General features: G+C 57.2%; 16 protein-coding genes across 16 annotated transcripts; 8 read left to right on the top strand and 8 right to left on the bottom strand.

Annotated features, from left to right (window-relative positions):
- Window positions 1–87: 87 nt before the first annotated feature.
- L969DRAFT_96318 (uncharacterized protein) lies at window positions 88–1209 on the top strand (the record flags this gene model as incomplete). Its single annotated transcript, XM_014710874.1, has 1 exon — window positions 88–1209. One exon carries the CDS (start codon window positions 88–90, stop codon window positions 1207–1209), a length of 1122 nt encoding a protein of 373 aa, XP_014566360.1.
- A 40-nt stretch (window positions 1210–1249) lies between these two features.
- On the bottom strand, window positions 1250–3263 carry L969DRAFT_96317 (uncharacterized protein; the record flags this gene model as incomplete). The annotated part of the gene is made up of 6 exons (XM_014710873.1): window positions 1250–1497; window positions 1568–1680; window positions 1731–2665; window positions 2716–2796; window positions 2855–2959; window positions 3015–3263. 6 exons carry the CDS (start codon window positions 3261–3263, stop codon window positions 1250–1252), a joined length of 1731 nt encoding a protein of 576 aa, XP_014566359.1.
- A 90-nt stretch (window positions 3264–3353) lies between these two features.
- Window positions 3354–5066, top strand: L969DRAFT_65735 (uncharacterized protein). Its single transcript, XM_014710872.1, has 6 exons — window positions 3354–3632; window positions 3683–3760; window positions 3812–3892; window positions 3944–4020; window positions 4074–4815; window positions 4864–5066. Exons 1-6 carry the CDS (start codon window positions 3395–3397, stop codon window positions 4965–4967), a joined length of 1320 nt encoding a protein of 439 aa, XP_014566358.1. The 5' UTR covers window positions 3354–3394; the 3' UTR covers window positions 4968–5066.
- L969DRAFT_52420 (uncharacterized protein) lies at window positions 5004–6596 on the bottom strand (the record flags this gene model as incomplete). The annotated part of the gene is made up of 3 exons (XM_014710871.1): window positions 5004–5226; window positions 5276–6513; window positions 6564–6596. 3 exons carry the CDS (start codon window positions 6594–6596, stop codon window positions 5004–5006), a joined length of 1494 nt encoding a protein of 497 aa, XP_014566357.1.
- An 82-nt stretch (window positions 6597–6678) lies between these two features.
- Window positions 6679–7751, top strand: L969DRAFT_78185 (uncharacterized protein; the record flags this gene model as incomplete). The annotated part of the gene is made up of 8 exons (XM_014710870.1): window positions 6679–6785; window positions 6848–6896; window positions 6947–6988; window positions 7041–7074; window positions 7127–7264; window positions 7314–7405; window positions 7460–7526; window positions 7574–7751. 8 exons carry the CDS (start codon window positions 6679–6681, stop codon window positions 7699–7701), a joined length of 657 nt encoding a protein of 218 aa, XP_014566356.1. The 3' UTR covers window positions 7702–7751.
- On the bottom strand, window positions 7573–8570 carry L969DRAFT_89771 (uncharacterized protein). Its single transcript, XM_014710869.1, has 3 exons — window positions 8424–8570; window positions 8017–8367; window positions 7573–7955 (listed from the first exon to the last, which is right to left on the bottom strand). The coding sequence occupies exons 1-3, from the start codon at window positions 8540–8542 to the stop codon at window positions 7838–7840; spliced, it is 588 nt and encodes a 195-aa protein (XP_014566355.1). The 5' UTR covers window positions 8543–8570; the 3' UTR covers window positions 7573–7837.
- Window positions 8571–8687: 117 nt separating this feature from the next.
- On the top strand, window positions 8688–9557 carry L969DRAFT_96312 (uncharacterized protein; the record flags this gene model as incomplete). Its single annotated transcript, XM_014710868.1, has 4 exons — window positions 8688–8704; window positions 8961–9084; window positions 9147–9436; window positions 9506–9557. The coding sequence occupies 4 exons, from the start codon at window positions 8688–8690 to the stop codon at window positions 9555–9557; spliced, it is 483 nt and encodes a 160-aa protein (XP_014566354.1).
- Window positions 9558–9584: 27 nt separating this feature from the next.
- L969DRAFT_52592 (uncharacterized protein) lies at window positions 9585–10187 on the bottom strand (the record flags this gene model as incomplete). The annotated part of the gene is made up of 1 exon (XM_014710867.1): window positions 9585–10187. The coding sequence occupies one exon, from the start codon at window positions 10185–10187 to the stop codon at window positions 9585–9587; it is 603 nt and encodes a 200-aa protein (XP_014566353.1).
- Window positions 10188–10390: 203 nt separating this feature from the next.
- Window positions 10391–12010, top strand: L969DRAFT_96310 (uncharacterized protein; the record flags this gene model as incomplete). Its single annotated transcript, XM_014710866.1, has 2 exons — window positions 10391–11505; window positions 11557–12010. The coding sequence occupies 2 exons, from the start codon at window positions 10391–10393 to the stop codon at window positions 12008–12010; spliced, it is 1569 nt and encodes a 522-aa protein (XP_014566352.1).
- An 84-nt stretch (window positions 12011–12094) lies between these two features.
- On the bottom strand, window positions 12095–13029 carry L969DRAFT_19270 (uncharacterized protein; the record flags this gene model as incomplete). The annotated part of the gene is made up of 2 exons (XM_014710583.1): window positions 12095–12958; window positions 13009–13029. The coding sequence occupies 2 exons, from the start codon at window positions 13027–13029 to the stop codon at window positions 12095–12097; spliced, it is 885 nt and encodes a 294-aa protein (XP_014566069.1).
- Window positions 13030–13107: 78 nt separating this feature from the next.
- On the top strand, window positions 13108–14979 carry L969DRAFT_89765 (uncharacterized protein). Its single transcript, XM_014710865.1, has 7 exons — window positions 13108–13279; window positions 13346–13546; window positions 13612–13686; window positions 13745–13829; window positions 13880–14083; window positions 14133–14252; window positions 14309–14979. The coding sequence occupies exons 1-7, from the start codon at window positions 13181–13183 to the stop codon at window positions 14728–14730; spliced, it is 1206 nt and encodes a 401-aa protein (XP_014566351.1). The 5' UTR covers window positions 13108–13180; the 3' UTR covers window positions 14731–14979.
- Window positions 14863–15147, bottom strand: L969DRAFT_96308 (uncharacterized protein; the record flags this gene model as incomplete). The annotated part of the gene is made up of 2 exons (XM_014710864.1): window positions 14863–15002; window positions 15060–15147. The coding sequence occupies 2 exons, from the start codon at window positions 15145–15147 to the stop codon at window positions 14863–14865; spliced, it is 228 nt and encodes a 75-aa protein (XP_014566350.1).
- Window positions 15148–15265: 118 nt separating this feature from the next.
- On the bottom strand, window positions 15266–15931 carry L969DRAFT_89764 (uncharacterized protein). The gene is made up of 2 exons (XM_014710863.1): window positions 15572–15931; window positions 15266–15521 (listed from the first exon to the last, which is right to left on the bottom strand). The coding sequence occupies exons 1-2, from the start codon at window positions 15621–15623 to the stop codon at window positions 15355–15357; spliced, it is 219 nt and encodes a 72-aa protein (XP_014566349.1). The 5' UTR covers window positions 15624–15931; the 3' UTR covers window positions 15266–15354.
- On the top strand, window positions 15651–16653 carry L969DRAFT_602608 (uncharacterized protein). The gene has a single exon (XM_014710862.1). The coding sequence runs from the start codon at window positions 15983–15985 to the stop codon at window positions 16511–16513; it is 531 nt and encodes a 176-aa protein (XP_014566348.1). The 5' UTR covers window positions 15651–15982; the 3' UTR covers window positions 16514–16653.
- L969DRAFT_78166 (uncharacterized protein) lies at window positions 16038–18404 on the top strand. The gene is made up of 3 exons (XM_014710861.1): window positions 16038–16649; window positions 16698–17370; window positions 17422–18404. Exons 1-3 carry the CDS (start codon window positions 16532–16534, stop codon window positions 18284–18286), a joined length of 1656 nt encoding a protein of 551 aa, XP_014566347.1. The 5' UTR covers window positions 16038–16531; the 3' UTR covers window positions 18287–18404.
- On the bottom strand, window positions 18106–22104 carry L969DRAFT_78165 (uncharacterized protein). The gene is made up of 4 exons (XM_014710860.1): window positions 20840–22104; window positions 20034–20787; window positions 18827–19984; window positions 18106–18779 (listed from the first exon to the last, which is right to left on the bottom strand). The coding sequence occupies exons 1-4, from the start codon at window positions 21787–21789 to the stop codon at window positions 18492–18494; spliced, it is 3150 nt and encodes a 1049-aa protein (XP_014566346.1). The 5' UTR covers window positions 21790–22104; the 3' UTR covers window positions 18106–18491.
- Between the last annotated feature and the right edge of the window lie 10 nt (window positions 22105–22114).

Raw genomic sequence — 22114 nt, 5'->3', positions numbered from 1 at the left:
CTGCTCGCTCTGCTCTGCGCGCTGAAGCGACCCTCCCGACCGTTCGACCGCCCGTTCTCGTCCGTTTGCAGTCAATGAAAGCAACGAATGCCTCCCGAGGATGACTGTCCCTTGATCTATGGCGCAAAGCCGGGCTACGCCGAGTTCGCGCTCGACTGCCTTGCTCGCAATCGTCCTGCAATCGTTAAATCGCACCACTTGGTCTCTCGATGGCCTGCCACTCGACGTTGGCGGTGCAAAGATGGCACGCTGAACTCGGACACGCTCGAGCAAGACTGCGGACATCACTCGGTCACTGTGGCAGACTGCAGCCGGCGTGATTTCAGCGATCACGTACGACTTGAGCGCACACTGTCAGAAGTGCTCACTCTCTGGCGTGAAGGGGCAGGCCAGTCACTCTACATCAAGGACTGGCACCTCGCCCAGGCTGAAGACAGTGTCGCGCCCGCTCAAAAGCACTCACGCTTGTCGTCCAGCTTCTACGAGGTCCTGGATCTCGTCGAAGATGATTGGCTCAATCGTTACTATCTGTCGACCACAAAGGACGATTTCAGATTCGTCTATCTCGGCCAGGCAGGAACGCTGACACCTGTCCACCGCGACGTCTACTGTTCATACAGCTGGTCCACCAATATCGTTGGCCGAAAGCGTTGGTGGCTCTTTCCACCTGCCCAAGCGCAATGGCTCCGGCAAGGCTCTCAGACCATCTTTGACTACAGAGCTATCGACCCGACAGCTTTTCCGAATGCACATCGTCTCTGCCCGTACATCATCGAGCAAGCTCCGGGCGAGACCATCTTTGTACCCTCAGGCTGGTACCACCAAGTCGAGAATCTCGATCTTTGCCTGTCCATCAATCACAATTGGCTCAACTCGTATTGCCTCACGAATGTATGCAGAGCGATCATTGACAAGGTCGAAGAAGTCCAGCTCGCGCTTGCAGATGTCAAGGATCTCCTCGAGACGCGCTCGGGCGACCCAAACTGGCAGCTACAATGGCACGAGGTCGTACAGAGACTCGTCGAGCAAGATAGCGGTTGGAGTTGGACAACGTTCTGGCAAATGGTCGACCACAATTCATCGATAGACGTTCAGCAGGATCCGGTCTCTCCGTCCTTGCGACCAGCTGACTCTTTCGTTGCCGAGCAAATCGCGCGATGCCGTGCAATGTACTCGACACGGCCGGAGTCGCAGATAATTGCAATATGAGTGGTGTTCAACAAGACAGCAAAATCTAACGCTCAGCCGCTCAGAACATATTGCCCAAGAATCGGCCTGCACGACTCATCAGGCCGTCCTGCCCATGCACTTTGTCGCTAGGTGCTGTGCCGCTAGGTGGATGGGGCGGGTCGGACGTGCTTGACGCATCAGTGTTTGGCTGGTCAGCTGTCTGCTCTGGCTTGGCGGCCGAAGCAGAGGATGGTGCGCTCGCACTCGCATTCACTTCCGCTCTGGCCTGCTTCAGAGCAGCTTGCCATACGTCTTGGAAAGCGAGCTCTGGAAGCACGCGATCAGACTCAACCTGAAGAGCAATCTCGCACGCAAGCAACGACGCTTCAAGGCTTACCATCAACAACAGTGGCCTCAGGCTCTGCCGGTTTCGTGTCAGATGGCTTCGGCCTGCCTTCGATATCGGCAGCATAGTCTTCTAGTATTGCGCGCTGGCTGGCCGTCAAGGATCTGCATACCGGCTTCAGCTCTAGAAATTTTCCAATTCGCAGTGTATTCACCTAGGCACGGAGATCTTGAACTTGAGAAGGAGATCGCCTCTTTGCTGCTTGTACAGTTTCTTGATGCCTCGTCCTCGAAGGAGCATCTCCTCGTCTGGCTGCGTCCCAGGCGGTATTCTGACTTCCACCTCTTCCTCGAGCGTTGGCACCCTTGCGCGGCCGCCGAGAACTGCGGTGTGGAATGGCAGCGTCGTGTCGCGATAGATGTTGGCGCCTTGTCGTCTGAAGGTCTTGCTGGGGATCACGTTGATGCGAACGAGAAGATGGCCTGGCTTGCCGGAGCCCTCAAGCGGGGCGTCGCCCTGGCCATCCAGCCTGACCATCTGGCCGTCGTCCACACCGGCAGGTACTTCGACATCGACTGTCTTTCGCTCTCTGACTTTCCCGACGCCGCCACAAGTACCGCACATGTCTTGTGGCTTGACAGACTCGCCCGCGCCGCCGCACTGCTGACAGGTCGTCGACATGGTGAAGCCGCCCTGAACGACAAAGGACATTGATCCTGAGCCCTGACAGGCACTACAGGTCGTCTTCTTGGCACCCTTTTTCGTTCCAGAGCCCGTGCAGACGTGACAATTGACGACGGGCTGGATGGTGACTTTGCGCGAAGTACCCTTGCAAGCATCTAAGAAGGGAATCGTGATCTCTGTCTCGACGTCACTGCCCGTCATATCGACGCGCTGACTCCTCCGTCCTGCTTGACCCGGTCTACCGCGGGAGCCGCCGCCGAATGCGCCGAAGAGGCTCTCGAAGAGATCTGAGGAGGCGCCGCTCGCATTGCCAGCACCACCGCCGGCGAAGAAGTCTCCAAAGGGTGAGCTCCCACCTCCGAAAGAGGAAGACGCTCTTGCGTAGGCATCGGCATCGAAGCCTTGCTGTTGTGATGCTGCTCCGTATTTGTCAAACGCGGATCGCTTGCTATCGTCGGATAGTGTCTGCATCTCCACGTCAGCGTCAACGACTCCATCGGAAGGAAGGGACCTGCATCGTAGGCATCCTGTATCTCGACAAAGCGAGTCTTCGCCGTCGCATCCTTGTTCGTGTCCGGATGAAACTTCTTTGCGAGCTGTCAGTGCCACGAGTCAGATCAGCTTTCGCGCCCAAGGCAGCGAGAGGGTACTGACGCCGTAGTATGCCTTCTTGATGTCTGACGTAGATGCTTTGGCGTCTACTCCGAGCACGTCGTAGGGGTTCTTGGCTCTTGCCGGCTGCGACGAGTGGAATGATCGCTGCAAACGCAAAGGGTGAGGCTTGCTTCGTAAGTGCACGCTGAAACTGTCCTACCCTGGCTTCGATCGTGCTTCCGCAGCCCGGCTGACGTTGTACAAGTCTATGTCTACTCCCGCGCAGTCCGACGGCAGAGCCCTGCCATGTTGGCCTGCTGGCAGGTCGAGAGATCGATGAGGAACGGCTTGCTGAAAATTGCCGCTTCAGCGTCGGCGAAGCTGCTTGCGGCTCCCTCGTCCGCAGGCCTGCGTGTCGGGAGCGCTCTACTCGCGCTATGATGCTTGCGCATGAGCACGGCGGCCTCATTCGCTCGATCAGAGACTCGTCGGCGTGCTTCGAATCTCTCTGGGCCAACAAACTATTCGAGAATCTGCTGACGTGTCATCCTGCTGTCGTCGATCACCCACGGGGTCTTGCCGGCGCTTGACCGCTTGAGCATGGCAGACTCGAAGCCAGCTTCCATCAGCCCCGGCGTCAGTGTGACAACGGACACGGTGCAGGAAGACTCAACGGCAGAGCGGCCTCTCTCGGATCCGTCAAACACTCGCGGCAATCTCGGCAATTCAGAGGTTGCGCCGACCCTTGAGGACGATGCTAGAGAGCGCGAGCGAGTCTATCGCTTGCCAGGGACGGGCTCATCGCTCTTCTTCCCCCGCGGTGCTCAACCGGAAATCAGTAGGCTGCTTTGTCGAGCCAGCGAGATGTCAGATTCATCTTTCGCGCAGTACGAGCGAACCAGAAGGATCTCTACTACCTCGCCGAACTGAAGGAGCAAGTTGACAATGTCGTGCGCACCGTCATGGGTCGGTCAGATCTGGCCTGCAGCCCTGGACGCGCTCAATTAATCGCGACAGGCACGCGATGGCTCCAGAGCTTTGCCGGCGAGGTCACCGTCGCTTCCAAGCTGTCATACTTTTCACTCACGACCTTGCTCGGTGACTCACTAGAACACGATGTGCCAGCCGAGCTGATACAGGACTCTTCAGGGAGCCAAACGCTCGGCGAGGAGTACTGCGACATAATGCAGTATGGCGCAGACGACCACCGTTTCCCGAGCACGAGGGTGTGTCATCTGCTTGTAAGGGCAGTACAACCAGCTTATGCTCCTCCGAGCAGCGGCGGGCTACCCTCGTCATGTTGCACGTCCTCGCGCCCTATCTCGTCGCGAAGCTCTACACCAGTCTACGCAGACAGCTCAACGCGACGCGCGAAGCCTTGGCACAACGTGCAGCATCAGACGGCGCTCGCACGCAAGAGCAAACGGCCACACTCTTTGCATCTACTTCGAGACCCCAGAATGTACCCGTCCGAACGAGGTGGCCATCCTGGCTGCTCAAGAACGAGCTACCGACTTTTGAGGACTTGACAGGCAAGCACATCCGGGCGGTCCATCTAACATTCTTCTACCTCTTCGGCCGCTACTATCATCTCGCGAAGCGATTGACCCGAGTTCGCTATCTGTCGACCCAATCAAGGCAGCCACTATCCGGCGGCTCACCACCGTCATACGAGGTACTAGGCGTCCTCATGGCACTGCAGATCAGCATCCGGCTCGGCATGATGACTTTGCGCAGAATGAGAGCGCCGGCCGAAAGCGAGACGCAGGCAGCGCTCCAGGCAGCAACAAAGGAGAAGGCATTGGAAGCCAGAAAAGCGAAGCGCGAACCATCCACAGTGGACGGCAGGCCGGCTAGCATCATGACCTTTGATCCAGACGCAGACAACCAAGCAGAGAAAGCAGAGGAAGCTCAGACGGAGGAGGACGCAGATGCCGAGCCGGAGGACAGTCACGCCCGAAGATGTACACTCTGTCTTGGTCCTCGCAGAGATCCAGCGAGCACAGAATGTGGTCATACGTGTATGTGTATCGTTCCACTGTGTCTACCGACGCTGATCTTCCCTGCAGTCTGCTGGGAATGTATCGTCGGCTGGGCGCGGGAGAAGCCCGAGTGCCCGCTTTGCCGTCAATCAGTCACGCTCTCACGTTTGCTACCTGTATATAATCTGTAGCTTACATGTACACCACCAACAGAACGCTTGTCGTGATCAGAGTTTTGACTTGGCCTGTTGCGCAAGCGATTGACGGATGGATGTCAGGTGGGAGACTGCGGTCGGCTGAGCCGCAGGGCTCTTGTCGTCAAATTGTCGATCCTTAATATCGACCCAATCGCGCTGAGTCTCACCGGTATAGACCTGTCGTGGACGCCAGATCTTGACGGAGCCGCCACTGCTTAACATCATCTGACGCCAATGCGCAAGCCAGCCCGTTCTGTGCGCAGTGTCAATCGACGCATACGCCTGATCAGAGGCAGACCTACACTCTGGGAATCGCAAACAAGACAGTCATGTAGTCCGATGGGATTCCGATTGCGCGATAGATGAGGCCTGTAAAAAAGTCGACGTTGGCAGCAAGGTTGCGAGAGGTGAAATATTCGTCTTTGCTAGCAGCTTCCTGCAGTGCGAGCGCAATATCGATCAAAGGATCCCTGCCAGTGACCTCAAAGACTTCTTCCGCAATCTTGCGTACAATGTGAGACCGAGGATCGCTCGTCTTGTAGACTCGATGACCAAAGCCGGACAGGATTGCGTCCTTGCGCTTGACGCGCTCGAGGAATTCGGGCACCTTGTCGACAGAGCCAATCTTGATGAGCATCTCGATGACTGCCTGGTTCGCACCGCCGTGAGACGGCCCGTAGAGTGCGGCTGTCGCTGCTGCGACAGCGGAATAGGGATCGGCGAGCGTCGAACCGACTTGCAGCATGGTCGCCGTGCTGGCATTGAGCTCGTGATCTGCGTGCAGCTGGAACAGGACATCGAGGGCTTTCTCCAGAACCGGATGAGGCGTGTAATCCTTCTGGTCGCCGTTGAGGTAGTCCAGCATCCAGAGGAAAGAGCCGACGAAGCTCAGACCCGCTGGGGGTCTATTGAAAGGTCGACCTTGACGGATGCGATAGGCCATGGCAGCGATTGTGATGCTCTTGCCGAGCAATCTGAAAATCTGCTTGTCCATGACTGCCAAAGCTTTGAGGTTGCCCTTTGCTGCATCCGTGTAGACCCTCTGACCGGCCAGGGCGGGATTGGCTTCGGGCGAGAAGGCGCCGAGCGAGGAAAAGGCAGAGACCATGATGGACATCGGATGAGAGTCGTACCTAAAGGCAGCAAAGAGTCGCTCCAGATCCTGATGGACGAAAGTGTGGTGCAAGACCTCGCGCTCAAAGTTGTTCAGCTGTTGCTTGGTCGGCAGCTCGCCCCAGATGAGCAGATAGCTCGTCTCAAGGAAGCCAGATGACTTGACGACGAGTTCCTCTATGGGATAGCCTCGATAGCGCAGGATGCCCTTGCCTCCGTCGATAAACGTGATCTTGCTTTCCAGGACGGCCGTGTTCATGAAGCCGGGATCGAAGACTCGGAGACCGGCAGTGTCGGTCTCGTTCTCCTTGCGCTCGCCGGTCAGAAAGGGAGCCTTCATCTGTTTGAAAGCGGTCGCCTGAATCGCATTGTTCTTGATCGGGACTTCATACTTCTTGCCTGTCCGGTTGTCGACGACCGTCAAGCTCTGCACAAGCGCCATCAGCAAGCAGTCGAGCTGTCCCAACGCTGGCCTACCTGCTCCTGACCCGCACCTGCCGGCCGTCCCATCGTTGCTCGCCGTGTGACGACAGTGGAGGTGCCCGGCGCGTCGACGAGCTGACTCGGCTCAAGTCAGCGAGGAGTAGCCGAGATGGCCACACAGACACCCGCAAAGCTCAACCCCGCCCTCGCTTGGTACCTCGGACACCTTGCAGCCCGGCCACTGTTCACCAAAGCCTGCACCGCCGGCACGCTCTCGTGAGGATCCCTGCCCGCCAAAGTGTGCGCTTCCCCGGATTGACCCAACTTGCTCGGTACAGCTTCTTCCAAGAGATCATCGCCGGACGACTCGCCGGAGTCCCCCCCGTAGTGCGTTTCGCGGTGCCTGCTGAAGCCGCTGCTGATCGTGCGACGAGCAGAAAGTCAAACGCACAGGCCTGCCCCCTCTTGACATCCTCAGAGTGCCGTCTCCAGCTGGGCTATATCGCATGGCGAGCTGACGTGCAAGGACAGGCCAACGAACGTGCTGTCAAGCTCGCTATCTACGGTACGTTGGACAGTCGCTTGTCTGCCCGGCCGGGCTCACTGCCGCGTGACAGGTTTCTTGATCTCCGCACCGCTTGGTCATGCACTCCTCAATGCACTTCAAAAGGCCTTTGCAGGCGTCGAAGGCGCCAAGGGCAAGATCGGGATGATCCTCGCGAGCAACATCGTCGTCTCGCCGATTCAGAACTCAGGTCGGTCGCAACGAACTGCTGTCAGTGCCATGCTTACGCGAGAGAGCAGTCTATCTTGCGGCCATGGCTGTCATCAACGGCGCGAGCTCGCCTGACGCTGTCTTGCGCTTTGTCAAAGTTGCCTTCTTGCCTCTCATGCGGGTCAGTCTCTGCGCTGCTCCAAGTCAGCTACAGCTGACGTGCTCGCGTGATCAGATCAGCTGGGTTGTGTCTCCGCTCTGCCTCGTCATCGCTCAACGCTTCTTGCCGCCCGAAACCTGGGGTCAGGTGACCAAGCTTCAGTAGCGCGCCTAGCTGACTTGACAACAGTGCCCTTCTTCAACGCAGTCAGCTTCGTGCTCGGCTGCTTCTTCAACGCGCAAGCCAAGAAGAAACAGATGGCCATGCTTCGAAGAGAGCAAGCCAAGAAGAACGTCACCGATCGCAAGGGTCAATAGACTCCCGCGTCTGACCTCAAGCTGTAAAGGATAGTCATGATGCACACGCTCGTTGGACCGCAGAGCGTCGTCGTTTGGCAGGCAGCCATGAGTTGCAAGACGGTTGATACAATGCATCTCTCTTCGCCAACAAGGTCTATGCCTCACCGGCAGGGAACTCAAAGGCGACGTTCTTGCCCGTCAGACGGTTGTAGACAGACGAGAACGAGTCGAGCTTGTACTCGAGCGAGGTGGCATCCTTGGCGTCGAGGAAACTGTCAAACCGTAGCCAGCCTGTCAGTGACCCCGTCTCGTTCAGTCCAGAGAGGGACTGACACTCGGATGAGCTTCGAGCCGTCGGTAGCTTGGCGTGTCCTCTTGCCCGTGATCTCGGTAGGGTAGACTAGATCCTCGAGGATCTTTTCGTGAACGTCCTTGAGCGTGCGCGATCGCGGTCTTTGCTGCTTCGAGCGAGACTTGCGGGTCGGCTTTCTGATCATCTTGCGCTGGCCGATGAAGTGGACTGCACGGTCAGAGAACTTCTTCTCGAGCTCGCGGGTCAAGCGAGACTGGATCGTGTGGAACGCCTTGAGCTGGTTGACGGGCACGAAGATGACGATGGCCTTCTTGCCTCCCTTGACCTCAATCTCTCTGGCCGCAGAGAATTGCAGAGGTGCGAGCTCGACCCTGCCAAGCCGGGCGTCAGTGACGAGCGAGACAGCCTTTCCGACGATCAGACTGACTTGAGATCAGCGACGCTGTTCTGCAGGTCCAACAGAGCCTGTCCGATCTCGAGCTCGAGCTCGGTAGGGCTCACGCGGGGCGCATTGGCCGTTCGCAAGATCTTGTTGCTCGCAGACATGTTCGTGAGCTGCTCACGTCGTCGGCGCAACAAGTGGCTCACCCTTTCTATCTCTCACGCGCGCGTCAAGGGTTGAGAGACAGTAAACGTCGTTCGCGTGGCTCAAGTCAGGCGACGAACGTCTGCCGAGTGAACAGCTTCAGAGATGGCAGCAGGACCAAGGTGAGATCGATCGCTCCTTCGCTTCACAATGTCTCGTCTAGTCTCCGATGCTCTGCCGACGAGGTCAACTTCCGCACCTGCAACCGTTTGGCACTCGCAGACAGCGCCGAGCAAGGCGTGGCAGTCCGTACTGTGCAGCCGCACGCCGACTTGCAGCGCCGCTCACAACGTCGACGCTCGCACGGTCCCCTGTGTTCATGTCCCCGACTGGATCCTGAGAACACCAGAGCAGGCGCTGACTCGCCGTCCTCTGCAGACTGTACGCCAAGGGCCGCGTTCAAGGCTTCAAGCGTGCCAAGCGCAATCAGAGGGAGAACACCTCGCTCATCCAAATCGAGGGTGTCGCCAACAACCAAGAGGCACGCTGGTACTGCGGCAAGGTCAGTCTATCCGCTCGAGACCAGCTAGGCCAGAGAGCTGACAGCGCAAGGGCTTGGTCTAGCGAGTTGCGTACGTCTACAAGGCGCAGAAGCCATCGCCCAACGGCTCTCGCGTTCGGGTCATCTGGGGCAAGGTCACACGAGAACATGGCAACTCTGGCATTGTCAAGGCCAAGTTCAGGAAGAATCTGCCGCCTCACACGTTCGGCGCGAGCGTACGAGTGGTCCGTCATGCTCTCGCTCTGCATGTTGCTTGCACTTGCTCACACGAGCATTCTGCAGATGCTCTACCCGTCGACGATATGATCTATCGACTAGATGACGTGCTAGCCAGATCATGTCAAGTGCATTTGTGCTTTTAGGACTCTTGCCCGCTCGCAGTGATCGTATCTGCTCTCACGCCTCTTGCCTCGAGGCTCAGCTATATACTGCTCGAACCGGCTCCTCCAGCTGAGACCATGCGCGGCTTGTGACCTGCAGCGCCCTTGGCGAGACCGCGATCAGGCATTGACGCTGGAGTAAGTCCGTCTGTAGTAGAGCAGCGGCTTGCCATTGCGCTGTCCCAGGCTGACCTGGTTCACTCGAGCGACGAAGAGTGTCGACACGGGCTGTTCGTCCTCTGCCAGCGCAGCCAGATCGATCTGACTGATGATGGAGCATTCGAGCTGCCCAAGAGCTCGCTGCTGCAACGCTTCAAAGTCATCTGATCGGAAAGTGCCTTGCGCGAAGCGGTTCGCCAGATCAGCCTGCGCATCGGAGAGCAGGGTCACCCTGAAGTCGGCAGTAGGCGCTGCGCCCAGTTGTTGCGCCAAGCGAGACGGCAGTCTCATGCTGAACGAGACCAGAGGCACGGGTGCGAGAGCGACAGACGTGAAGCTCGAGACTGTTGCGCCATGATCATGTCTGCCAGACACAGTTGCTCGCTGGGAGCCATCATCGAGCGCACACGTGAGGATGACGACAGGTTGGGCAAGCCGGGTCATCAGCTGACGCAGCGTCTCGCTCGTCGTCGCCGATGCCTTGCTAAGCCATCTCCGGCCGTGCTGGACCGACGCTGCATGATGGCCGACAGGAGCCAGTGCCAGTGCTCGACCAGCCAGCATGCGCTGATGCGCTCTGCCTGCGCGTGATTGGCCGACGCGGGAAGAAGAACAAACGCGTCCCTTGTTGACTTCTTTCTACGGCGCAGTCGATGCCTTCCCTGCCACTCTACAAGGCCTGCCAACGGGCGCAGACGACCATGCCGGCCACCTCGAGGCCCTGAAGGCAACATACACCCGCTGGGAGCAGTCAGAACTCAGCCGACATGTCACACAAGCACACGCGAGCGCACGGGCTTGGCAGCTCTTCACAAGCCTCTCACCATCGCCACCAAGACGAGCAAAAAGGTTGCTTCGAGTCTCAATTGATGCACAGCCGTGATGGGCACGTCAAGAGAGACGCCACGCACCTACTACTTGACGACATCATCCTGCCCCGAAGCACGAAGCGACGAAAGCTCCCCGACTGTCCTGGTTCAGTCCGACCCTCAAGGCATCAAAAGCAACACAGACTGACGAGGACAGAATTGGGACACTGCACATGCATATTCAGGCCTCAGCCTCACCGGAACGTCACAACAGGTAGTCACAAGCATGCTGTCGCGCCACACCATCCTGCCCGTCCGCACATTTCGCATTCTGCGGGAAGCAGCAGGCCATCACATAAGCACAGCAAAGGCAGTACAAAGAACAACGGCAGCAATGGCCATCGCAATGGCGGTCATGTATCCAACTCCAGCATCGCCAGACCAAGCGCGACGGCCTCGAGTGGGTCAGCATCCGGACAGAGTCACCCGGATCGCTCTGGCTCACAGTCCGGATCAAACAGTCCGGCGACAGGCTCGGCCGGCTCATCGGCAGGAAGAGATGGCTCAGCTATGACGAGCGAGTCTGGCTCAGCAAGCAACGGAAATTCCAGCGGATCCGCCGATGCGAGCTCTAGCGCGACCACTGCAGACGCAGGTGGCGATAGCTCCGGCCGCAATTCTGGCGCCGGCACCGGCACTGGCGGTAGTGGCAATGTCAACGGCTCTGGTGGCCAAAGTTCGGACTCTGGTGGTAGCAGTGCGAGCATGGCTGCGAGCGAGCTTTCGAGTAGCACCAACCCTTCGAACGTCGGAGCGGCGCCCGGTGCCGCAAGCACTGGCGCATCTGGCTCAGGCAATGCGGGCAACGCTTCCGCACAGGCTTCTGCCACAGCGAATGCAAGCGGTGCGACTGGCAATACGAGCACTTCAACGGTGACAAACTCTGCAGCGGCCGCGAGTCAAAGCATCGCCAGCGCCATCAGCGTCGCTGCAACAGGCGCGTTCGCGTCAAACGCACCAGGCAGCACAAGCCGTCCGAGCATCCTAGCTCCTGCCGACACTGGCGTGCAAGAGTACGTCCTGCTCCCCTGCAAAGTAGCAGCAGCTGCTGACATGCGAGATAGCCACACGCTTGTCAAAGCACTCGTGCCTGCTTTAGTGGGCTCGGCACTCGTCGTCGCGCTCGGCGTGCTAGCCTTTCTCCTGCTCGGCGCTCGGCGACGGAAGAAACAACAGCGTATCTCAGATGCCTCGTTCGGTGGGGCCACCGCTGCTCCTGCAGCACTCGGCGCATATGGCGCCATGTCGCAGACGTCTGGAAGAGAGACAGCAACGGGCTATCCTTTCTTCGCGCAGGATCCATTTTCGGATCGCTCACCTGGCGAGGCAGACGGGATGAGTGCGACGAGCTCGTTTCCGATGATATCCACAATGGGCAGTCACAGCCCTCCGATGGATAGCATAGAAGACGAGAGCGTAGCCACCGGCCAGCCCACAATGGAGCGCGCTGTTGACTTCTCAGGTGCAGACACAGCGGGGCCCGCTCGGCCTGCAGCAGGCGATCAAGCTTGGTGGTAGAGGATCTTCGGGGGCAAATCATTACTTGTTGTTATATGAATTATATGAATGAATCGTGTAAAGGCTTGCATCTATGCGGTGACTCTACGTTGCAGTATAAGTGATCGTCTGGGAGCCAGTCCAGGATTCGCCGGGCTTCAGCATGACTTTGCTGGCAATGCACCCCGGTTCTACACAGATGAAGCGCTGCCAGCCATTTGGTTCCATATCTGCCATGCCATCGCTCACTTTTGCTGCCGGATTCCAAACAACGACATCTTGTAGCTTGTCAAACGTAAAGGCGAGCTTGCCTTTGCCCGTGCGCAGCTCGACGCTGCTCGACGGAGCATCAAAGTACACTCTATCTGTTTCGCCTTCCGCGGCGACAACCTCGCGCGCTTCGGTGAAATGTGCTTGGTCTCTGGTCTTGTCGCTATAGTCTAGATTGTGCAAGCCATTGATGCTGGTCTCTTGGATATTGTCCACTGACCAGTAGCTGTGCAGCAGAGCCTGGAAATTCATATCTTCGCTGCCGCTTTCTAGGTGTTGTACGGTCAGAGATGTCGAGATGGATGCGGGCGAGATGATCCTGACGACGTAGACGAGCCTGAAGGGCAGCGCGTAGATTGCTCGAATCTCGTCTGTCGAAGTCAGTTCGAATGCGAGCTCGTCAGAAGAGCCCTCGCTGACGCTAGCGAGATGCTTCCAGACCGAGTTGCGAGCGAAACCATGCTGCTTCAACCGACTGAATTGCTCCTCTGCGGGGTCTGGCGGTCCAAAGCAGGGCCAGACGACGGGTACGCCTCCGCGGATCGGTTTGGGACCCCCTGGCTTGCTCTTTGAGCTCACGAAGAGATGCTCGGTGCCGTCATTGGCGTCGACAGAGGTCTTCCAGGAGTGTAAACTAGCTCCAAAGGTGTTGACGGTCACGCTGGCATTATGACGCTCAGACGAGAGTCTGATGTCGCCCTGACTCACAATCTGATCAGACAAGGACAGAGATGAAGAAGAGAGCGGACTTGATGCTCGCTGATCGTCATCTGTCCCGCTGAGTCAACGTCTGTCGATCAAGCGTCATGTCGATTCGCGACACGCGACGTGTCATAAGCTTTCTACTTGGCCCTTCCCCCACCGTGCACCAGTCCAAGGCTTGATCACCGAGCCTGTCTTCGTCCTACACGACAGACTGGCATGACGCTCAGCTTCGACGCCTCGCTACTCCAAGCGCACGCAGCCATACTCTTGTCCGCCTTGCTGCCAATCTACTTTGGCGCTCAGGCGTCCATCCGCGTGCGTTGCCCAGTTTGGCCGAGCAGTCTAGCGACGACTGACGACGATTCGCGCTCGTACGAACAGATTCCCAAGAGTGTCAAGAAGGCTATCAAAGCTGCAAAGGCAGTATCAGCCGGCGCCTCATCTGACGCAGATGCTCAGGCTGATGATGATGATGATGACGACGAAGATGAAGGTGACATTGACCGTCTGACATCGTCTGACGCCCTGCTCTTCCCTATCCTCGGTAGTGCTGTGCTGCTCACCATGTATCTCGCGCTCAAGGTGAGCTGACCTGTGACTGTTTGACGGAGACGTGGCCAGCTTGACCGTCATGGCGACGTTGACAGTACTTGGACAAAGATATGATCAACAAGCTCATCAGTGCCTACTTTGCCGTCTTTGGAGTCCTAGGATTTGCGAGAGTGGGCTGCCGCACCTCCTCCCTCTGCAGCACGCAGAGCTGACACATCGCACCACCAGATGCTCGTCTACTTTGGCAAGGCCGCAATCGGAGAGGCCAAGAAAGAGAACCGCTATAAGCTTCGTCTCACCAAGGGCAGCCAGGGTCTGCAACGTTGCTGTCATCTGCCGAGCTGTCTGACATTTGCCGTGCAGAGGAGTTCAGCTTTGTGTTCTCATACCTTCATCTCGGCTGTCTTGCGTTCTCGATCATCTTTACCGCGGCACAGCTTTACACAAGACACTGGATCTTGTCAAACTTGCTCGCTCTCAGTTTCTCGTACAATGCTATCTCGCTCATGCGCCTCGACTCCTTCAAGACGGGCACACTTCTGCTTGCCGGGCTGTTCCTATACGACAGCAAGTCAGGCCCAGCCATGAAGTGGCCATGAGCTGACGTCTCGGATAGTCTGGTGGGTCTTTGGCACAGATGTCATGGTGTCTGTTGCCACGAACTTTGAAGCGCCTATCAAGATCGTCTGGCCAAAGTCATTAACCGCTGATTCCGGATTTACTATGCTCGGCCTAGGTTAGAGCAACCACGGGCTAAGCACACATATGCTAATCTCTCCTTGCGATCGACAGGCGATATCGTGATTCCCGGCATCTTTGTAGCTCTCGCTCAGCGTTTCGACTTTGAGCAAGCTGTCGCGAAAGCCCTTGGCCCGGTCGCAACGGCGACTCAGAAGCAAATCGGCGAGCCGAGCATCAGAGCAGCAAATCTGCCGGTCACACCTTCCGACGGTTTCGCTGCTCGCTATCCACGTCCCTACTTTGTGACCTGCTTTGTAGCGTACATCGTCGGCTTGGTCGTCACCATTGGCGTCATGAACGTCTTCAAGGCTGCTCAACCGGCGCTACTCTATCTCAGTCCGGCATGCGCAGGCAGTGTCTGGCTCTGTGCAGTCTATCGACGCGAAAGCAAGCAATATTGGTCATTCGTCGATGGTCAACGCGAAGACTCGGAGAAGAGCGAGCAAGCAAAGGATGAGAAGAAAGAACGATAGAGTGGCATCATAGACCGCATCGCATATGTCATTGCAATGTTGTTGTCATCTGACGAGAGTGATGAGGCCGTGCAGCACAACAGACAAGTATAGGCTCGATTACATGTGGTGTATAGGGTGACGCCGATGAGTCTAATTTTGATCCGCTATCGGAATGTTCTTGCCTGTTATCTTCTTGTAAATGGAGCGAATGCCGTCGCTGATCTTCTCGACCGTCTGTCGATTGCCCGTGTGACCCGTCTTCTTCATGATCGTGTCCACAGCCGAATCAACTGACAGACCGCTTGCATCAGTCACACGACCCAACAATTTCATAAATTCAGGCTTACGCTTGTCCATCTGACCACCTTGGGCAGCGCCTTGGGCAGCACCTTGCGTGGCGCCCTGACTCATTCCTTGTGTTGCTTGTGCGGACATTCTGATATTGCTCTTGTCGTTTGATCGCCGAGTGCAGACTGGTTCGCCTTTTCAGATCTCGAGATAACGAACTCCGAGATATCTCAACGAGCGCCCCCTAGATGAATTGATAGATTATGGACAGAATGCTCGATGTCCGTGACAACATCCGTAATAGCGACTAGTAGCACAGGTAAACCCTAGTTCTCTGTCATTGTGATGCAGCGCTCAGCCTGGACAAACTCGATGGCCTGTATGCTTACTGTCTTCTATCGGCACCTGCTTGCCCGTGATCTTCTTGAACATAGTACGGATTCCGTCGGAGATCTTCTCCGTCGTGGCCCGTGAGCCGCCATGACCAGTCTTCTTCATGGCGCCGTCGACGGCACTGTCGACTGTGCGAGGAGTCAGTAGACATTCCATCAACACAGCGGTTTGCACAGACGTTTGTCCATGCCACCGCCCGTAGCGCCTTGCTGAGCTGCTGGGTCTGCCATTGTGGGTTACTGACTATGTAGGTGTGCGTGCGGAGGTGTCTGCTTGCGCGTGTATGTTTGACTGGTTCAGCTACTTCTCCTGATAGACGGGCGATGACGTTATGCCAAGGAGCGCGTGAAAGTCGTGAGAAAAGTGCGCCTCTTCCACGGGAACGGAGCCCGGCGCCAGCCACGAACGGAGGTGCCCGAGCATGCGTGCAGATCCTATGAAGATCTGTGTTACGAGCAAGTCTTGCCGTCAAGGTTCGATTTAGAGCATCAAAGGCACGCGATGAACCGATAGAGAGAACTTTCGCTCAGCGTTGCTCTCAACGGGACGGGCGACATAGAAGTCAAGCGCGCGATCGCCCGCGAAAGACATGCATGAGTATTTTCGCGTGAGAGTCGCGCTTCGGAGTTCCCAACTTTCCGCTGATGATTTCAAAGGATCGTCAGTAACGACGATCTGCCGGACACTCGATCTGTATTATCCATTGGCGATCCTTGCGTTCAGGAACTGGGAGACCTCACGAGCCCAAGACAGACGGGGTCGGTGGGCGCAGAGCAAGCATGTCATCAATGTGGCTCCACCTGTGCCCATATTAGAACGGGCACTCGAAGAGTGGGTCCCTCCAAGACTATCGCACCAGTCCGAAGCTGTCGTCCAGAGGCAGAGCGGTCGGAGAAGACGATTGGGACCTGTCCGGCGCGACGACGAGCGCAGTGTCTGCCAAGCTCGGACCTCAGCCCGTGGAGCAAGTACGGACCGCCAAGCCAAGGCCAAGGCTCAGCAAGGCCGCTTACCTTATCTTCGGACTCCGCGCGAAGGAAAGGCTCTGCAGAAAAAGCGAAAGAGGCCGTGTCTATCGAGAGCACCACCGTCGACATCATCCTGCAGCCGTACTGTGTAGCCCGACCGATCTGCAAGGATGCTACGACACTATGCGTCTTTCCAGGACAGCGATGGGTCTGATGTCTGTGCAAGGCCAGCTCAGAGTTTGCCTCCCACGTTCGATCGACGAGCGTCACTGCCGGGCTCCTTTGGCTGTGAGTGACCATGTCCAGTAGATGTCCACGGACTGAGAGGTCCCCCAGCGATGGCATGTCAGCACAATCTAGGAGCCACATCGTATGCCGGCACGACTGCAGATCCCACTATACCAATGGCATCGCACGCCGTGGGCGCCTTTGGACCCACCTCGCTACAGCTCAAGTGGAACAATTACCCTGGCCCGGATCCCACTTCGAGCTTGCCAGTCCGAAATCACTTTCGATCCAGAACGCAGCCAAATTCTATACAATTGGGTCACACAGTCTCTGCCTCCCCCACGCCAGCCAGACAGTCCTTGCACGGCCGATCGACCAGTCTGAGCGACCTGACCGCCATCGGCCGTAGTGGCGCCAACTCACCCTACAGTGGCAGCAGCTCGCCCTACCATGGTCACAACAGCGGCTCGCCTTATCAGCATCCTCAGGATAAGATGACATCCTCGATCTATCAGCAATCGCGCTTCACCCAGTCTCGAACGTCATGGCCCATGTACCCGATACTCTCACCGCCCCTCGAGAATGATGGCATGCTCTCACCCCCCGCGGACAGCCATATGCACCCAGGAGCGACGCCGAGCTACTTCGACCTGCCCCCAACGGCACCCAGCAGCGAGATAGCTGCCGGCGTGTCCGACCTTGCACTGCCACCTATCACGCAGCCTGCGAGTACGTACTTCAGCTACGATAGTAAGCAGCCAGACGTGGAGGTAGCGCCCGAGTATGTTTTTCCTTGCTCAGCACGTGGTTTACCCACTTATCGCAAACGTAGACCGCAACAGGATCGTCCCTTCAAATGCGACGAATGCGCTCAGTCATTCAATCGTAACCATGACTTGAAGCGTCACAAGCGCATACATCTTGCCGTCAAGCCGTTTCCCTGCGCATACTGCGACAAGTCCTTCAGCCGTCGAGATGCTCTAAAGCGACACCTACTCGTGCGTAGCTGCAATAAGGCCCTTCGTCAAGCACAGCCCGAGGCTTCTGGAAGCTCGCCCAACAAATCAGAATCGGACTCCGTCTCGCCGCCCCAGATGGCATCGACATCGCCCGCTACGACGCTGTCGCCATCATTTGCGGGCACTTCGCCGCAGTTACTCACACGAGAAGCGCTCACGGGTGATCTGAGCCTCGACGAGATCCCCCCATCGGCGACTGACTCGAGCATGTCTGAGTCAGTTACCGGAAGGCCATACATCTTACCACATCAATTGAGCAATAGGTCGATATCTGCCTCGTCATCACACGACTCGTACGGCGAAACGCCTGGCATGACGTCGACACCCTCACTCATCTCTTTGCAGAGTCACGGCTCTGTCGGATCTCTACAGTCTCTATACGATCCAGCGATGGCAGGCACCGCTGCTTATGCGCGACCGAGGCAAAGCAGCGCCAACGCAAAGCGGTTCGCGCCTTATTCGCCCGCGCTCGGCATGAGTGCCTTGTCGCTTAGCCAGGCCGATCCCTCACTACCCACACATGACCTCTATGCACCTGACAGTTACACAGATACCAGCACATTCACTGCGAGTCTTGCGGATCTGGACATCAACGCCGATCCTCTCTTGCACTACACTCACAACCTCAACCTCGAACCCAGCTTTGACGACTTCGCGACCTTTGATGTTCTGGAGTGACTCGCTCCGCTTGCTTGATGGACACTGACGCTGATTGATGTTGAAAAATTTTCTGCATTTTACGTTGTAGCATTCGAGTCACAATGCAATCTACTTGCGTAGCCTACTTGCTCTCGCTGTCACAGTAAGCACTATGCATATCTACACTCTACTGCTGGGTATGCCTACAAAAGTCTACATGCACGAGACCTGATCTTGACAGCTTTCATACAGCGCGACGATGCGATGCAGCCGTGCTGCCGGGACTGACTCCAGAGAGAGGATAAGGCATCGTTGACTGTCGTCTACTCGCCTTGAGACTGCTAAGAGATTGCGCGGATTGAATTGCCTTCTTGCCGTTGACTACCAGATCTTTGGTTGAGCGACGATTGCGTTTCTTTATTACGCCTGTCGCCAAAGCGAGGGGGCGGTTGACGCCGTGCAATTTCTTGAAGAGACCGCAAGAATTGCAAAGAGGTTGACCGAGCTCATCTCTGCGCCACAGAGGCGTGTTCTGCGGAGCAACGTCAGCAAAAACATGCGTGAGAACGGGCAACTCACTGAGGTCTTGCAATTCATGCAAACCGTCGACTTGTCGTCAATGGCGGGAGTCACAGCCTTCTTGACTGCTTCTGCAGTTCGCGGGCCACGCACGTCGACTTCCTTTGGCTTGGTAAGACTAGCGCCAAGCTTACGAGGCGCGTTCCGCGAATCTTGAGCAGCTGCTCGAGCTGCTTGAGCGCGCACCGCGAGGCCGATGTCAGATTCTGTCGAGGTCATCTTAGGCGAGTCGAGACGCGTGGTCCGGTGAGCAAAGCTGGTCGAGTCTCCCGAGGTAATCGAGTCCGCAAGAGAGCTCGCTGGGCTTTGCAGCCAAGGCGATGTCGTGTCATTATTAGAGCCACTGAAGTAAGAGGTATCGCTATTCTGAGCCATACTCGGCTGCGTCATACTCCTTGGACGGGATCTGTCATTCATTCGAATGCCAGCGATGTGATCACGATGGATGACTGAGGGGTCGACGTGCGTTGAGCCAGCAATAGCCAACAGATCATCCTCCTCTATCACAGCCGGAGACATGAGCGATCGCTGCTGGTCATGCGGAAGATCGAGGTGTTGCTCTACGTTCGGCGCATTCATCCCTAGCAGTGGATGAAAGTGATTCGGCGAGACAGGCCCACCAGATTGTTCGCCCGCCTGTACAGCACTGAAGGAACCATACAAAGGCATGCTGGGCATCGACAATGACGAGAACATGCTTGTGGCGTAGACTGGCGCCTGATACGAGCCTAGGTTGCTCGCGGGCAGCTGTGCGTGTAGGCCTGAGCTGGGTCCCATTTGCGTAGCGTCAGGAAGGCCGTAAATATCAGTGCCTGGCGTGCCCGGGTAGCGCCACTGATTTGACGACGGTCCGAAGGCCGAAGGCTGATGATGCTGAATGAAGGGAACTTCGGAGATGAAGCCTGACATCTCGCGTACAGGCGTCGGTGGGAGAGAATAGGTGTTCAGTCTCGCTTGCTGTCTGTGGACATCGGGCGCATGTGTCCACCCGTGGGAGGCAGGCATGACAGATGTCATCCTTGAGGAATCGACTGTCTGGCCACGGTTGTGCCGGGCACGGAGTGACGTAGGCGACTCGACAGGAGCAGTCGCCTCGCGACCTTGTGTCAAGAGATCGGGGTGGCCCTGCCGAGCCGCGAGATGGGCGAGCGAAGCAGTCTGAGAGGCCAGTCAGGTCTTTGTAAGCATGCAGAAGGCCCGAGCTTACGTAAGTCTCGTCGAAGGACGTCTTGCGAACCAAACGGGGCAAGAAACCGTATTCGGCGTCAAAGTTCTCCTTCAGAGAGGCTTCGTCTGCAAGTCCGGGTATACTGCCGCTCTTGCGAGAAGGCGAGGCTTCGTACTTTCGACGAGGCTTGGGCAGGCTGAGCAACTGGGGAGTCGAATGACTGAGATGTTCAGAGTAGGGCATCGAGAGCGTTGGGTCAGATGAGCTCGGCGTTGCGAAATCGGCTGATAAGGGCTGACTGAGCGTGTCAGGAGCTTGCGTTGCTAGCCGGTCGTCATCTGAACGCACCAGAGTGGACAGCGGGGTTTCGTCGCCAACCGACGGGAGCGTGATATTGTCCGGCATGGCCATGGCCGCATTGAGTATTCTGTGAAGATCGGTCTCTGGCTGATCGATGACAGGTGGTAGTGGGATTTGGCCGGCAGCAGTGAGAAAATCAGGGCTGTATTGATCCTGGGCATGTCTGATTGATGTTTGAATGTCGTAGGCGCGCAGCTGTGGCGATTCATAGGCTCGCATAGTAGAACGAGAGCGTGAGCGAGACTTGGCGCGCCATTCCATGATATCGTCGATTCCGCGAGTGCCTACCGGACTGTGTTCTGGAAGACGCTGCATGGAGACGTCTCTCCGATTGTTCAGGTTTGCATTGCCTGCGCGAGATCGCGATCGAGAGAGCGAGGGTGCACGCCAGTCCATCATGGCGCCTACATTATCCGCTGCTTCTTCGCCAAGTCTGTACAGCGGCATCAGCTGTATGCATAACTGAGATTGCATGAACGACTTACGGCGATGGCTCTGTCGCGGCATAGTCGTGCGCCCTTGGGCTGGGCAATCTACTTCGCGGACTACTGCCCGTGCCTGCAGATCGACCGCGCCGGCCTCTGAGCTCTTCTTCGTCAACAAGTGGCCGGGGCGAATGTCCGGCGGATGGGCTTCGCGAATGAACTGGCAGCGGTGACATGACAAGTTGCGACGACTTCACAATCTTGCTTGCACTAGCCGCTCGCCTGTTGACAGGCGTGGCGCTCGCTCGCTTGTCCTTACCGAGCTGCATGTGCATCATCCGCCAGGAAAGATTTTCTAAGCGAGATCCTTGGGGTACGTCGTCTTTCGCACGCGTGAAGTAGCGCCACATCTTTGAGGCAATCTGATCGTTCGTGTCTGAGCCAGAAGTTATGGCGGGCTTGGCGGGGGGTTGATCGGGGAATAACGGCGCGCCTAGTAAGCTGAGCGGCGAGAGCACATTCGACGCGGCCTGACTGTCCTGAGACGAAGAAGAGGTGGTGGATACGACGGAGGCACTGGGACGTAGATAGCTGGGCAGCTTCTGTGCCGGTGAAGCTCCATAGTCTGCGCTCGAACTGGTCGTAGCCGTCGAGGCGGGTGTTGCTGCTCTGCTCGCCACCGGTATAGACTTCTCGGAGGCTGCTTGAGCTGCCAGGATGACAGACTGCAGCCATTCAGATGGTCGCGCCGTCGTGCTACCGACCTCGAGGAACTCCGGTGCCACCTCGGCGTCATCATCGAGCGTGGCCAGACGAAGAGATCTTTCTAGCTGCGCATAATCTATCAAGTCCTTTGCTTTGCCCTTTGCCGAGCCAGACGGCTGGCGCGGCGACAGTAGTGCACCGGTAGAGGTGGCCGTCGCTGTCTCATGAAGAGGCGAAGCAAAGGCTGGCAGGTAACAAGTCTCTGGCGTCGCATAAGCGCTCGCAAGCGGGACCGACATGCTCATCTTTCCCGCTTGGCTGTACGCTCACACGGTCACTTGCCGCTTGAATACGTCAGCAAGTAGCTATGGAATATCGCTCGCGGGTGTCATGCGAAGGACGGCCGCCGTTCCAGCGTCGAGTTCGGTCGTCGAGGCTCTTTTCCCGTTGCGGTCTGAGCGCGGGCGACGAGCCGGGGGAGCGTATACTGGCTCCTCTGTGACGGCGAACTGCCTCCTCTAGGATGTCGACTGACTTTGCGGGTCAAGTAAGCCTGATTTTGCTGAGATGAGTTGACCGACTCAAGTCAAAGTGATGATCAATTCATTTCTCGCTGTCACACGCCGAAAC

Source organism: Mixia osmundae (assembly GCF_000708205.1).
Source record: "Mixia osmundae IAM 14324 unplaced genomic scaffold scaffold_9, whole genome shotgun sequence".
Classification (NCBI taxonomy): domain Eukaryota; kingdom Fungi; phylum Basidiomycota; class Mixiomycetes; order Mixiales; family Mixiaceae; genus Mixia; species Mixia osmundae.
This window is presented reverse-complemented; position numbering and strand designations above follow the sequence as displayed.

Excerpts from the sequence above, each read along its gene's own strand:
- L969DRAFT_78166 (XM_014710861.1), top strand. The coding sequence starts at position 16,532 with ATGCTACGACACTATGCGTCTTTCCAGGACAGCGATGGGTCTGATGTC. Across the intron at positions 16,650-16,697 it reads ACTGCCGGGCTCCTTTGGCT|CGATGGCATGTCAGCACAAT; the intron begins GTGAGTGACCAT and ends GAGGTCCCCCAG. Across the intron at positions 17,371-17,421 it reads GACGTGGAGGTAGCGCCCGA|ACCGCAACAGGATCGTCCCT; the intron begins GTATGTTTTTCC and ends TCGCAAACGTAG.
- L969DRAFT_89764 (XM_014710863.1), bottom strand. The coding sequence starts at position 15,623 with ATGGCAGACCCAGCAGCTCAGCAAGGCGCTACGGGCGGTGGCATGGAC. Across the intron at positions 15,522-15,571 it reads GGGCGGTGGCATGGACAAAC|TCGACAGTGCCGTCGACGGC; the intron begins GTCTGTGCAAAC and ends CTCCTCGCACAG.
- L969DRAFT_78165 (XM_014710860.1), bottom strand. The coding sequence starts at position 21,789 with ATGAGCATGTCGGTCCCGCTTGCGAGCGCTTATGCGACGCCAGAGACT. Across the intron at positions 20,788-20,839 it reads GCCGCGACAGAGCCATCGCC|ACTTGGCGAAGAAGCAGCGG; the intron begins GTAAGTCGTTCA and ends GCCGCTGTACAG. Across the intron at positions 19,985-20,033 it reads CGTCCTTCGACGAGACTTAC|ACTGCTTCGCTCGCCCATCT; the intron begins GTAAGCTCGGGC and ends CTGGCCTCTCAG.
- L969DRAFT_65735 (XM_014710872.1), top strand. The coding sequence starts at position 3,395 with ATGGCAGACTCGAAGCCAGCTTCCATCAGCCCCGGCGTCAGTGTGACA. Across the intron at positions 3,633-3,682 it reads CGGTGCTCAACCGGAAATCA|TACGAGCGAACCAGAAGGAT; the intron begins GTAGGCTGCTTT and ends TCTTTCGCGCAG. Across the intron at positions 3,893-3,943 it reads TTCACTCACGACCTTGCTCG|GGAGCCAAACGCTCGGCGAG; the intron begins GTGACTCACTAG and ends AGGACTCTTCAG.
- L969DRAFT_602608 (XM_014710862.1), top strand. The coding sequence starts at position 15,983 with ATGCATGAGTATTTTCGCGTGAGAGTCGCGCTTCGGAGTTCCCAACTT.
- L969DRAFT_89765 (XM_014710865.1), top strand. The coding sequence starts at position 13,181 with ATGACGCTCAGCTTCGACGCCTCGCTACTCCAAGCGCACGCAGCCATA. Across the intron at positions 13,830-13,879 it reads TCTCACCAAGGGCAGCCAGG|AGGAGTTCAGCTTTGTGTTC; the intron begins GTCTGCAACGTT and ends TTTGCCGTGCAG. Across the intron at positions 14,253-14,308 it reads ATTTACTATGCTCGGCCTAG|GCGATATCGTGATTCCCGGC; the intron begins GTTAGAGCAACC and ends TGCGATCGACAG.
- L969DRAFT_89771 (XM_014710869.1), bottom strand. The coding sequence starts at position 8,542 with ATGTCTGCGAGCAACAAGATCTTGCGAACGGCCAATGCGCCCCGCGTG. Across the intron at positions 8,368-8,423 it reads AACAGCGTCGCTGATCTCAA|GGTCGAGCTCGCACCTCTGC; the intron begins GTCAGTCTGATC and ends CCGGCTTGGCAG. Across the intron at positions 7,956-8,016 it reads GGCTCGAAGCTCATCCGAGT|TTTCCTCGACGCCAAGGATG; the intron begins GTCAGTCCCTCT and ends ACGGTTTGACAG.